Source organism: Mastacembelus armatus, chromosome 14 (genome assembly GCF_900324485.2).
Source record: "Mastacembelus armatus chromosome 14, fMasArm1.2, whole genome shotgun sequence".
Classification (NCBI taxonomy): Eukaryota; Metazoa; Chordata; class Actinopteri; order Synbranchiformes; family Mastacembelidae; genus Mastacembelus; species Mastacembelus armatus.
The window spans coordinates 8845552-8857950 of record NC_046646.1 but is presented as its reverse complement, the minus strand read 5'-3'; the positions used below and the strand labels follow the sequence as shown (position 1 = coordinate 8857950).

Genomic DNA, 12399 nt, shown 5'->3' with positions numbered 1-12399 from the left:
GTTCTAATTAACCAGCTAGTGTTGTGTGATGTAATGCAACCACACACACTCTCTCACACACACACACACACACACCTCTTGAGTGTGCAGCATAGTGTGTATTTTAAGACTACAGGAAAATGATTATGACCACTAGTTATACAGTACAATACACAGCACACCTTTCACACACATCTGTCTGGTAACACCTGTCATCTCTTTATGCTGTTTTCTTTCTTGGGACTTGGTGCAGCTTGATAGTGGGTGAAGGGTTAAATGTGATAGCATGACACCTATTCTTTGGACCTGACAGAGCACATCGTGATTACTTTGTTCTGACAGTACACTGGTTATGCCACCATATTACAGCACATCTATACCTGATTGGAGTCCTTCAAGCACAATAAATTTAAATTGGCTGCCAGTAGGGTGTGATTTTCTAACTATGGATGGAATCAGGTGAAAACAGGACCTTTCTGTGTTTCTATATACAGAATTGGGCTCTGGCAAAGGTTGTAAGTTGTCAACTCAACAGTAATACAAAGCATGCTACTGTATTTAAAGCATGTTAGTGCACAAATATTCAATTTTAGCTTTTGTGTTACATAAAAAAAAAAAAATCAGATTTTTATATAGATAATAGGTGTGCCTGTTTCACTTGAGAAATTTGTAAGAATGCAGGCTGTCAAACACATTTAACATAGAGTGGATTTGATCAATTTAGTGCCGCGATTTAAAATCAGTGCAGGTTATATTTCTTAGGTGGATTTAATTTTTTGAACTGTAGCAAAAGAATGAATGGGTACCAGAGGTGATGAGTCTGCCAAACGTTTCTGTTGAAGGTACACAGTTTACTATAGACCTATACTGTAGAACAATAAACAAAACAAACCTGACATACTGGTGGATTTTGAGCCAGTATTGTCAGTCATTTCTTCTTCACTTCTTATTTTCCATTTCCATGTCCATTTTGTTAGGTTACATATTGTCGCAAAATGAACAATGACAGACTAATCGTCTGCCATGTCAGGCACTGGTGTTGGCCAAACAGATCTCACTCGGGGTTGTTGCCACCCGTAGTGCAGCCTTGGGCAAGAAGCTATGTTTTATAAATGATTAGCAACATTTCCTATAGGCCTTCATATTTCTGCAAATTTACATTTTAATTTACATTTCATTTGCTCAGCACGCACTAAAATTATAGGATATCTCAGGACTAATGTGTGTTTTTCTAGCTCAGCTGAGTTTGACATTGAACCTAAAGGTTAATATAAATGTGGTGATACAGAACTGAATCTTTATGTCAGTTGTCAGGTAATTTACATAATTCATAGCAGTGATCGGTAATCAATAATCAGTGTCACTTAAAGGATATTTTTTTTCATATTTGCAACCACACTTGACTTGATGAGACTCATACAAAGAGACTGCACTTTCCTGTTCTGTGCTTATTGATTTACATCGCACCATGTTCGACAAATGACATTTAAAATTCAGCTCCATTCTCTAAAACTTCAATGGTAAACATCCAATTAAGGTTAAGAGCTTCGAACAGTATGGTAGCAGTGCTTGCTCCTCTGTAATCACCACAGTGAGGTCTCCAACCTGTACACATTGATCCTGTATTGATCTGTGTATGAGAAACTCAGGTTTAACCCAGTTCTCCATTCTCACTCTCCACTTTCACTCGATATTCTGACTGAAGGGCAGACAACTTGATGGTCAAAAGCTTGACCAACACAAAGAGAGAGAGGGCAACAAAGATAAGAAAATGAGAAGCATGGGTAAGTTACCAGCTCAATGCAGCAGAAACAATAATCTTGGTAAACGTTCTCCAGTTTTCCCATACCGTATGTGTGTTTGAGATTTCTTTATACTTTGCAATTATGAGGAAGGGGCAGCTTTATATACTTAAATCATTTATGAGCACCTCCTTTTACACTCTTTCTTCTCTCTGGTAGTGAGATGTCAAATTTGCTTAGCTTGCCTTTATAGCACAGCTTTGGCTGCTCTTGCTGTGACAGAATAAGGCTACAAGGAAATGTTGCTCCTCCATCTTAGAACATCAAAAGGTCTTTGAATTGCTTCTGTCGCCAAGAAAGATAAATGTTGCGTTGTCACGGCTGCCAGTAAAATGTAAAACCATGTGTCAATTCTGTCTGACTGGAAAAGGCTTTAAAACAAAATTGTTTACTCTTCCTCTTGAATAGCCTGATCAAATTTTTATTAGTGTGCTGGGTGGTGGTAAAACTACTCTGCATTAGCAAAATGTTATATAGGCTTGCAAGTACTTCGGAAGTTTTACGAGCGAGGCAGAGCTTCTCCTGTGGCACAGCTAATTTTCATATTTCGTATTCAGATACCATTTCTCACTTAAAATCTAAATGTTTCTTTCCTGCTATGGGAATCCTTATAGAGTCGAAAACGATAAAGTGAGTTTTCCAATGTTTGAATGTTTGGCTTCTGAAAAGTAGATTAAAGCATCTGTTTCATATGCAGGACACGCAACTCTGCTTGTAATCAATGCAGTCAAAGTGAGCAAGTCAATTGTAGAATATGCAAGCTTTATAATTTAATCAGGGGGATTAAACAGGTACACACCTAATGACCATGAACCTCACCATGAACTGTCAACTATTCTGGTATGCTTCTTTTTTTTTTTTCTTTTTAAATTACATGAAATTTAAAGGTGCAAACATTTATAATGAAATGTCAAACTAATTTGCTTTAAAAAGAAATGCCATGACATGTTACTGCATTGTACCCAACCTTTAACACATAAACTAATGGTATTAGCAATACCATTTTCAAATAAGCCTTGCATCTGTCCTGACCTCCAGCTGAGGCTTTTTCTTCCCTATGGAGCACTGTATCTAATAGAAACGCTCACCATGACAAAATCTCACTCATTTGCAGCTTGTGTCAACAACATCCTTTCATCTATAGGCATGAAAGGCGTGTTGGCAGCTTTTCTGCCTCATTAAAACAAACTGTCACCCAGAATGCAAGCTAATTAAGGTGTCAAAGAATACGGCATTGTTTCATGTAGACATATATAGACACATAAGAGGATTATATAAACTCCCTCAATGTTTTCACAGTTTATCTTAGCTAATATTTATGTGATATTTCAAAACCCATGGAATTTGTTTCTTCTAATATTGCTATGTGCACAAAGTGCACACTGTAGCTGTGCTGAGTAAAGATGATCAAGGAAATGTTCGAAAAAAAGTCAAAACAATACTGGAAACTACATGCAAAAAGAGAAAGATGGGGTCGCATCAGCGCTACCGTGAAAGCGAGAATTCACTGGTTGTAGTATTATTTGTCAGCTCATCTAACTGTGCAAAATGGACTGTGATTACCATGTTACATTTTTTGTTCCGCAATAGCCAGAGAAATAAACTACTAAATCCTGCCAACACACACCTTATAACAGCAGGGGAGACTTAGAGTTTCAAATCTTATCATTTTCCAACTTACTGTTCATCATTAAGGAAAACCTATAGAGTATGGATAGGCTAACCAGCAGCCAGCTGGAGAACATGTGATGATTCTGTCAAAGCCAGTCAGGTCATGCAATCTTTGTAGCTGCACTTCAGCCCAGATTTGTTTTGAAACAGGAAATCGCATAATGAAAAAAAACAACTTCATTTTCAATTTAATATACAAAGAAACAAATAAGAAAGGAATGATATACAAAGTCAATATAATGGACTTTCTTCTTCTTTTTTTAATTAATATCAACAGAGGAGTGGTGAATTTTGTGGTTAATGTGAATATTTTAATATTTGCTTTTTCTATTTTCAAATGAAGATTGTCAACACTGATGAGGCTTAGGATTTTCACATTTAAAGCTCCTTTCCATCCACTCTGTTTTGGAGTGTTAACCTGATGGTATATAACGTTTTCTTATTTGTTTTTGTTTTTCTTTTTTTTTATGAAATGAAATTGTTTTTACGTTATTTCCCCTTTCACAACACATTTGGACTGAATGGAAGGCACACAGATTTTATGCAAACAAGTTCATGTTTTCTGATGTTTATACTGTCTGGAGCATTTAAAGATTTGCAGTGGTTTCTCCCCAAACAACTGATGTGAGGAAAATGTAGCAGATAATAGGGTAAATATGGCCCTGTTGGCTCAGTGCAACCATTTGGATGCAAAAAACACTGACACTGCACGAACTGATTGGCCTGCCTGCCCTTGTAGAGCTGTTAAAAAATATGCTGATGTCTGAAATGACATAGAGATGACTTGACAATTACTGTGTACTGGGTTATTTGTTTATATTTGGCTAGTCACTTTCTATAGGTGAAAAAGCCTTTGTAGCTGTTTTTAATTATGCGTCTGAATCAAATCTTCACTGTCTCATTTATATACAGCAGGTGGCTCTTTTGCTGTACAGTGAGGCTGAAAATTTGAAAATGATTGTTTAACCAAATTTTAAATGAATGCATCTGTCTAAGGTTGTTTATTATCTGGTTACTAGACTGTAACTGTGTTTATTGTTTATGGCTGTTTCATTAAAGTTGGAGCTCAGTAAATGGATTGGCAGTGTCATCACTGCATTCACAGTAAAATGTCATATAAAAGTTTAATGTCTAAACTTATGTCAGCAAGTGTGTAGTAAAAATACAGCCAAATGAGAAAAAATTATGAATTTAGTATCACGTCCCTGTTTACAGTTTCTACTCCAACACTTTCCTCAAGCAATGCATGCAAATGTATTGCCTAAACTGGTTTATTGTAAGACTGTTTAAAAAAGTTTTAGTTGTTTTAATTTTTTTCCTTGTTTTTTTTTTTTTTTAGCAGTCTATTCTAAATCTGGATATGTGACTTTTTTTTTTTTCAGTTTACACCCACGGGTCCATCCTTTCATTTAGTTTTTTTTTTCCTTTTTTTGTTTGCTCTTCACTGTTTGAGTACTTTTCCTGTTGGCGTTTTAACAATACCTGCACTGTGTCTGTTATGTTAAGGCTGAAAAAACAAGGAATCCAAGCCCACAAAAGGAGGCCTTTGAAAATTTTCTTTGTAAACCTGTTTTTCTTGTAGAAGTAACTTGACCATTTGTCAGTGTTTTTCCGCTCTTGAGATTTGACTGCCTGTGGGGTGTGATTTTGAATTTTGTCTTTGATTATAAACTGGACTTTTGCAATTTGATTCCTGACCACAGTATTAAGCCACATGACACTTTGTTATAGTTCAGAAATACACTGTATGCAAAGTCAAATATTGAATAAATCACAAAAACATTATAAAATAATGTAGAAAAAAAAAAGTAAATTGTGCTACTATTATACAGTATTACTTTATGCATGCTGTACTGTATTCCTACCTTTGTTCCCATTCCCAAAGCCACACACATGCAGTAGCAGACACATGTACAGTACCTGCATAATAAGCTCATTACAGAGTAGCACAATATGCGTGGAAGAATTATACCAGAGGACAGCCTCTCACCTCATTAGGCATAATTTTGGTAGATTATAGGCTGACAGAGTTGATGATTCTATAATGAAACTGTCAAAAAGACATACTGCTCTGTATTATACGTTGCTCTGTGGTTCACTGGACTGTAATATTTTGCTTAAAACAACCATATTATCTTTACTCTCAGGTCCAAAGGAAAGCAGCGGCATCAGTAAGATGGCACTGGACCCTGACAAAGACCTCTTCACACAATCATCAACAAAATACACGGAGAGAGAAGTCCACCCACTCACCACGGTCTCACCGATGAACATCCCCAACCACCGGCCTGTCTTCAAGGACCTTCTGCTTCATGAGCATATACTTGCAAGGGACTTCCAGGGGGACCAGCACTTTTTTAGGAGGGATGGCTCTGTGGCTGCTTATCCCACCATGCCAGGCGCTGTTTATGCTTCAGATGCAGGAGACCCTGCCACACAGTTGGTGCCCCACAAGGATGCCCCAGCCTTCTCAGACATTGCCACTACAGCCACAGTTGCTGCCACCTCCTCACTGACCACATTTTCTCCCACAACACCAAGGCCACCAATGACATTCCCTCAAAACAAGTCCTCTAAAGATAAGCCCATGGCAGCAGACAAGGTAGAGCCAACAACAGACTCCCTCACCACTCCAGTGATGCCAAAGAATAGAGGTTCAGGCAGTGAAAACAACCAAGCAGCTTCTTCATCCTCGCAGAGAAGTCAGGCTCAAAGTTGGAGGGCTTTTCCCATAGAAGCCACACTTGCACCTTTCTCATTGAGAATGGAGAAAGGGGATGCTAGAGAAACACCACTGAAACACAAAACCAGCCTTGATCACCCACTCCCCAATCTAACTAAATTGTCCCAAGTAGAAGGTGCCACCACAACATCCACCACTGTTATCACAACTACCACCATCACCATCACACAACCTTCAGGTAAGCATCTTCATGTTTCCTCTGATTTTCTATGATGTACAGTATCAAGCAGACTGTTCAGATGACTTTGAAATAAATAGAAGCGGCAACAAAATGACTTTTCTCCACACTGAAAATTTAAAATTTTGAGCATTTTCCTCCAAAGATTTAACACATCCATCCCAGAGGACAAGAAAATGAAGCATCAGGTCATCAGTGCTGTTCATTTCGCATGCTGCACACAGCTATTCATCTCTCTACTAGGGATAACAGAGTTGCTCATGTGTCAAAAACAATCTGATTTTCCCCAACGTGCCCTGCCTGTCCTTTCCAGTGGCCGAGAGGGCTGAAGGCCCAGATGAGCAGTGTCGGAGAGGAAATCTGCAGAGATAGTTAGAGGGTTACAGGGCCACAGAGACACAGGTGGGCTGTCAGAAAGATCAGTGGTCCGGGAAAAAGGGAATCACTTGTCTTTTTACTGTCTCCCACAGAGCCATGCGGTCTGAATTTCACTGACCCTGAGGGTAACATCGAAATCCTGCAGCAACTTGACTCTGGTGTGGAGTGTAACTACTTGGTTACCGTCTACCTGGGATATGGCATTGAGGTTCAGGTCAGTGCTGAAGACTCACTGTGACGCTGTTCCTTATTAACTACAATATGCAACTTCTGATAAAGTGATAAAGTATAGTACAAAATTATTTATGTCAAACCCACATTCTGAGATTTTTGGCCACATTATGGCAGCTGACATAAGCTGTGTATAAAACAGTGACATGACTATATTTACTATCAATATTTAATATTTAGTTCAATATTTAATTTCCTTTTAGCTCTGTTTTTGGTCTCTACCAGCTTATAAGAAATAATGTGGCTTTATAGCAGTAAAATGCTTCGCAGTGTTCACTTATAGCTTTTTGCTACCTTTGATCACAGTCTAATGCTGGACAGGCAGCCTATAGTGGTGTGTCAGAGCTTTGTCACTGAAAACAGCTGTCTTCATCTGGAAATGACACAGATGAGAACAGAAGGACTGGAGCAAAATGCTAAAGTTGTGGCTTGTAAAACAAAATAAGCGGAAAGCTGCAATAAATCTTAGTAGAGCTGAGAGTAACAATTGTCTCTAAGTTTGTCACTATAAGCCACCCAGTTCCCCATACAAATAGCCATATGACCCACTGTTAATGTAAAAAGAATTGATTGTAGCCATTTTAATAGAATATGTGCCGTTTTTTGGTTCATAAACAATTTATTTAACTAAAATAATTTAGCAAAATAGGGATTCATTCATTAAGTGAGGTGCACTGACATATTTTGGTTTCGTCCTTGCTGTTCCAGCGTTCTTGTGTGGGTTGCTGGAGATAGGCAGCAAATTGCTGGGGTGAGTGGGTGGATGAGGGCACTATTGACGGGGTCTGTCTCAGGTTGAATGTTTGCTTGGTAAGTCTTTTCACAAAAGGTTATAAAAATTAACTGTCAGAGTGTGTGTGTGTTCCTTGGCATTTGCAATTCCTCAAACGCCTCATTTACCACTGGAGACTTTAAAATGTGTGAGCTTTGTCTTGCTGCCTCTGGAGCACTAAGATAAGTCTTGACAGAGTATATGTTTGAGAGTGTGTTTTTCTCTGAAAGCTTCCTTTGGGTAAGTCAAGTAAATCTTGAACCACTTATAAGCACAGGCACACTCACCTGCACATGTGCATGTACACACACATCTGCATACACATTTGATGTATCAGCTCTCAACTTTTCACAGCTTCTCCAGAGCAGTTGGCAGAAAATTTCTTTGGAAAGTCTAAAAACTGCAAGGGTATAAAGGGAAAACATATAGACATTTTATCCTCAAACATCTACCAAGAAATTGAAGGAAGCCATGTGTTTCAGCACCACCATGTGAACAGATGGGGCCACTGTCTCCCTCCCTCCTTCAGCTAAACTGATAGCGATCTGATGGCAAAGTATACAGACAACTGCTTGGCACAGCTGAAGAGAATGAGGAGACATGGTCTCTGTTCCTGGCGCAGATATAAACTGACTGAAGATGGAAAGATAGAAATTGAAGTCAAGCATGTGTCATGCTTTCTCATCAGCACTGTGTGAAGCTCCTTTGCCTGGAGGCTATCCAGGTCTCAAGGTTTTAAAGGAGTGAAGGAGATCACAACGTAAACTTGTGGAGTAGCAGTATTTGCAGAAAATGTATGCAAGCAGCACAATTTCTACCACATAATTTGAATGTTTGCACGTGGATGATAATCATTTCTCAACAATTTACAATTTATAACTTTCTGCATGTTTATTATTGAAGCAAGAAGGGAGGGAGAGATGAAATGAACTATTGTTGTAAGAACTAATGGATTCCATTAGTTCTCCTGTGGTAAGAGGCACATCTTACTCATGTTATAATCTCCTGGACGTCTCCTGGACCATTTTTCTGATGAACTAATTTGTCATCAACGCACAATGATCTCTGGAGAAATCACTAGCCTTCCCCTGCCAGTTCTCTGCTCAAATTATGGGCAGTTTATTGATATGGCCATAGACCTTTTTTTTATGGAATACTTTAGACACACAGAGATACAGTCTGTGACTGAATATTCACTTTGATCAGTCTGTTTTTGGTGCCAAAACATTAACATGGGGAAAATATGGGGAACATACTCATGCTCCACACCTCAGAGCAGTGGAGCTTTAGGAAGGACATTATGGTTGAAGTGCATATTCTTGTTTTGGCAGCCAGCCTCAGTTATGGAAGGGAGTCATCATTACAGCAGACAGACCAGCAGTTTGCAAGGGCGAAGGAGGGAAATTATGTGCTAGGAAAACTCTGAAGGACAGATGCTGTGATTGTATAATAAATATTTATGTTGCTGTAATGTAACTACAGTTCAGTAAAAGATACTGTGCCAGGTTAAAGTATGTGGACCATTTGGAATGACCTGATTCTCTGCATTAGTTGATCTCAAAATATGACCTGATCTTTATCTACTAAAGGCAGCAAGGATAGACAGAAACAATGTGCTTAAGATAATGGCACACAAACAATTACAGTAGTCTGTGTAAAGTGTGTTTTGCATTGAACACACCCATTCACCATTCATAATGCAGTTTGAAACAGCAAAACCTAAAAACTTAAAATGGGTTGATATTGGCGTTCTAACTGGGCTGCTGAAAAGGTCAGATTTTCTTCACCTAACTTCTCCTGAGCTTCAGTCTCTGACTTGTGATGATTTGGGAATGGTAGACACATGAACAGATATATTAACCAGCTCTAAATCTTCCTTTAAGCCTTTAGCTGTTACTCAGGGGTTATCTGGAGACGCACTTCTATGTAGAGTAATTGAAGCTATATAATGTATTTATGTATTAATTAAATGTAATTAAAACTGTTGTATTTTGTATCCCGCTTTATGTAAATCAACTATTTTTTCACTCATATTGTTTGAGTCAAAGTAGCTCTAATACACATCTGATCTTGCTCCTAACTCCTGATTCCAATTAGCTTTTATTGATGTGAATAGCCTCAGGATCCACATACATTTTTCACACCTACACTGTGAATCAATATAGACAAGAACTGCACAATGATCCGCACGTTACTGGTTAAAACACATTCTGCTTGTTCATAATTGTAACTTAGATTAAGATCTGGTCATATTTTAAGACAAATTTATCCATAAAGGCAAGTATTTCACTAACTTTCTTACTGTCTCGCCATTTTAATAGGCAGACAGTGTCTGTCATTTTCAGCACTCAGAGACCTCTCTCATAACCACCTGCATTCAGAAATATTGCAGTGATTGGCTGGGAATAAATAAGCAAGATCAGACCTTTTCTGAATTTAGTCAATACTCTTTTCAGCAGTCTGGCAGTTTGTAGGAGTGGGAGGATGAAAAATGTATCAGGAATTTACTGCCTCAGCCTGACTGTTCAAACCCTTTGCCACAGCGTACACGAATCCATTACCCCATCTGCTGATTCCAGCCACATTACAATTTATTTGCAGAATAATTGCACAAATATTAGTAGGCAATTCTAACTCCACATTTCAGTGCAGACATAACCTAATAGTCCAGTAAAAAGTGAAAGTATTTTTAGAGAGCCACTGTAATTTAGTATATAGTAATTAGTAGTCAATGATGTAAAATATGTCCAGGACATACTTAAGACTATTATATGTACAGACGTAAAAACACAGATTTTTGTCTGATATTCTCAGCTATTACATTAGGTTATTATGACAAATAGCTTCTAAGTCAGAGCACATTCCTTTATTGCAGGAGAAAAGGCTTTTCAGGGTCCAATTCCCTCAGTTTTCTTGTCCTTGACACTGTAGGTATATACAATATAAAGAACCAATCTTTGCAGTCACTCAAATATATGTGATAGTTGCCTGCAGGTCTGCCAATTTAGTTGCCATTCTCTACTGTTTAAATACGTGTAGACTTGGCAATAGCTTAAGCACGTCTTATTTCTGTCCTCTATATCCATCTTCTCTCTCTTCACAGTCACTTTTGCAATAAGGTTTTAGTAGAGGACAGATGGAGGTTTTCCAGAACTGGGCTGTGGCATTAAAAACGCTTTAAATCTGTTTTGGAGCTTTTCTTATTTGATCAAATAAATCTGGTGGGTTAGCTAGCTATCAGCTCTTTCCAGGCCATCTGTCCCGCTCTGATTTCTCCATCTCCTCTGCTCGCTGATCTTACCTGCCTGGATCTCAAGGAGTTACCATGTGAAACTCTGAACAGGCTGTCCTAGCTCTGTTCCACAGAGGCCACATCCTGCACACTCAAGAGAGGGTGTATTGTGTAGAGAGGACTGAGAGTGGTTGATGTATTTCAGTGGCTAGGAGCCCAAACATGGCCAATTTCTTTCAGTCTCACAAAGGCTGATTGGGGGAGTTTTTTTTTTTTTTTCTGACAGGTTTAAAGCATCATAATAGTGTATTAATAGTATATATGGCATCTTTTTTCCAATTTTTTCACTCCCCCTTTTACTGCGTTTTTTTTCTCTCAGCCCGCTACATTTTTCTTTGTCCAGCTCCTCTCCATCATCTCTCTGTTTCACTTCCTGCAGTGAACCTGAGAATAAATTAACATGATGTAGGAACAAATTAATATAAAGCTGTAGCTTCTTATGACTATAAATTGACCCATGTTATAGGTTTTTTTAGGTTAATCTTTTATTTTATTCTTATGATTATGTTGGTAGAAACAACAAGCACCAATAAAACATAATGTGTGGTAGGGTTTCAATAATATGGAGACACAACAGTTTACAAAACTGGAAGTAGTCGAGTTTTGCAGTAAATGAAAGAGAGCAAAAAACTTTTGTTTCGTTAATTAAAGCTTATAAATATCAAACGAAGGCCTCGAGTCTCGGTGGGGAAAATTAAAGCTTCCAAGTTTTTCATCCATGAATGAGAGAATATTGTTTCAGACAAGTCCAGCTGAAATAAAACTTAAGAGCCAAACGTCTAATGAGCTCAAGGCTACATGTGCTAATGAGTTGCACCTACTGTAAAGAAAAATTAAAGCACTGTTGAGGTGGGTGCCTTTTTAAAGAATTGAGATGTTACAGAGTATGCCAAGTGTTTAAAGCTAACCCCAACTTGAGGGTTAACGATTGGTATTTGACGCTGCCTCTGCGACCACGCTCCTCTGACTCCAATCAATAGTCATGTTAATAAGCAGCACCAATACTTGACACACTGCCTCCTCTCAGTGTTGGGTGAATTGCTGTATTGATCTTTGCACTCTCATTTTAATTCCAGTATTTCTTACAAAAGAAACAAAATGCACATGGCATTGACCCGAGGACTGAGTGTGGCTGATGAGGGAGGGAATTCAATTTGTTTTGTTGGAATTCAGTGACTTTCAGTGCTCTTTTCAAATGAAGGGGCTGCGAGAAAGTATTATGAAATTTCCACCCAAAATCAGGACTCAAAACCTTTTTAAAATTAAAATAAAATTAAGTGATGTATAATAATATACAGTGATGCCTGTAATCCTTCCACTGACATTGTGGTGCACGTGTTGGCCTTTCTGCGA

General features: G+C 38.3%; 1 protein-coding gene across 1 annotated transcript in view; it reads left to right on the top strand.

Annotated features, from left to right (window-relative positions):
- LOC113143164 (seizure protein 6) overlaps positions 1 to 12399 on the top strand; it is an 80269-nt gene that overhangs the window by 36643 nt on the left and 31227 nt on the right. The window contains exons 2-3 of the mRNA XM_026328640.1: positions 5600 to 6373; positions 6844 to 6965. Of these exons, the coding sequence (XP_026184425.1) occupies positions 5600 to 6373; positions 6844 to 6965 (896 nt within the window). The remainder of the gene's footprint in view (positions 1 to 5599; positions 6374 to 6843; positions 6966 to 12399) is intronic.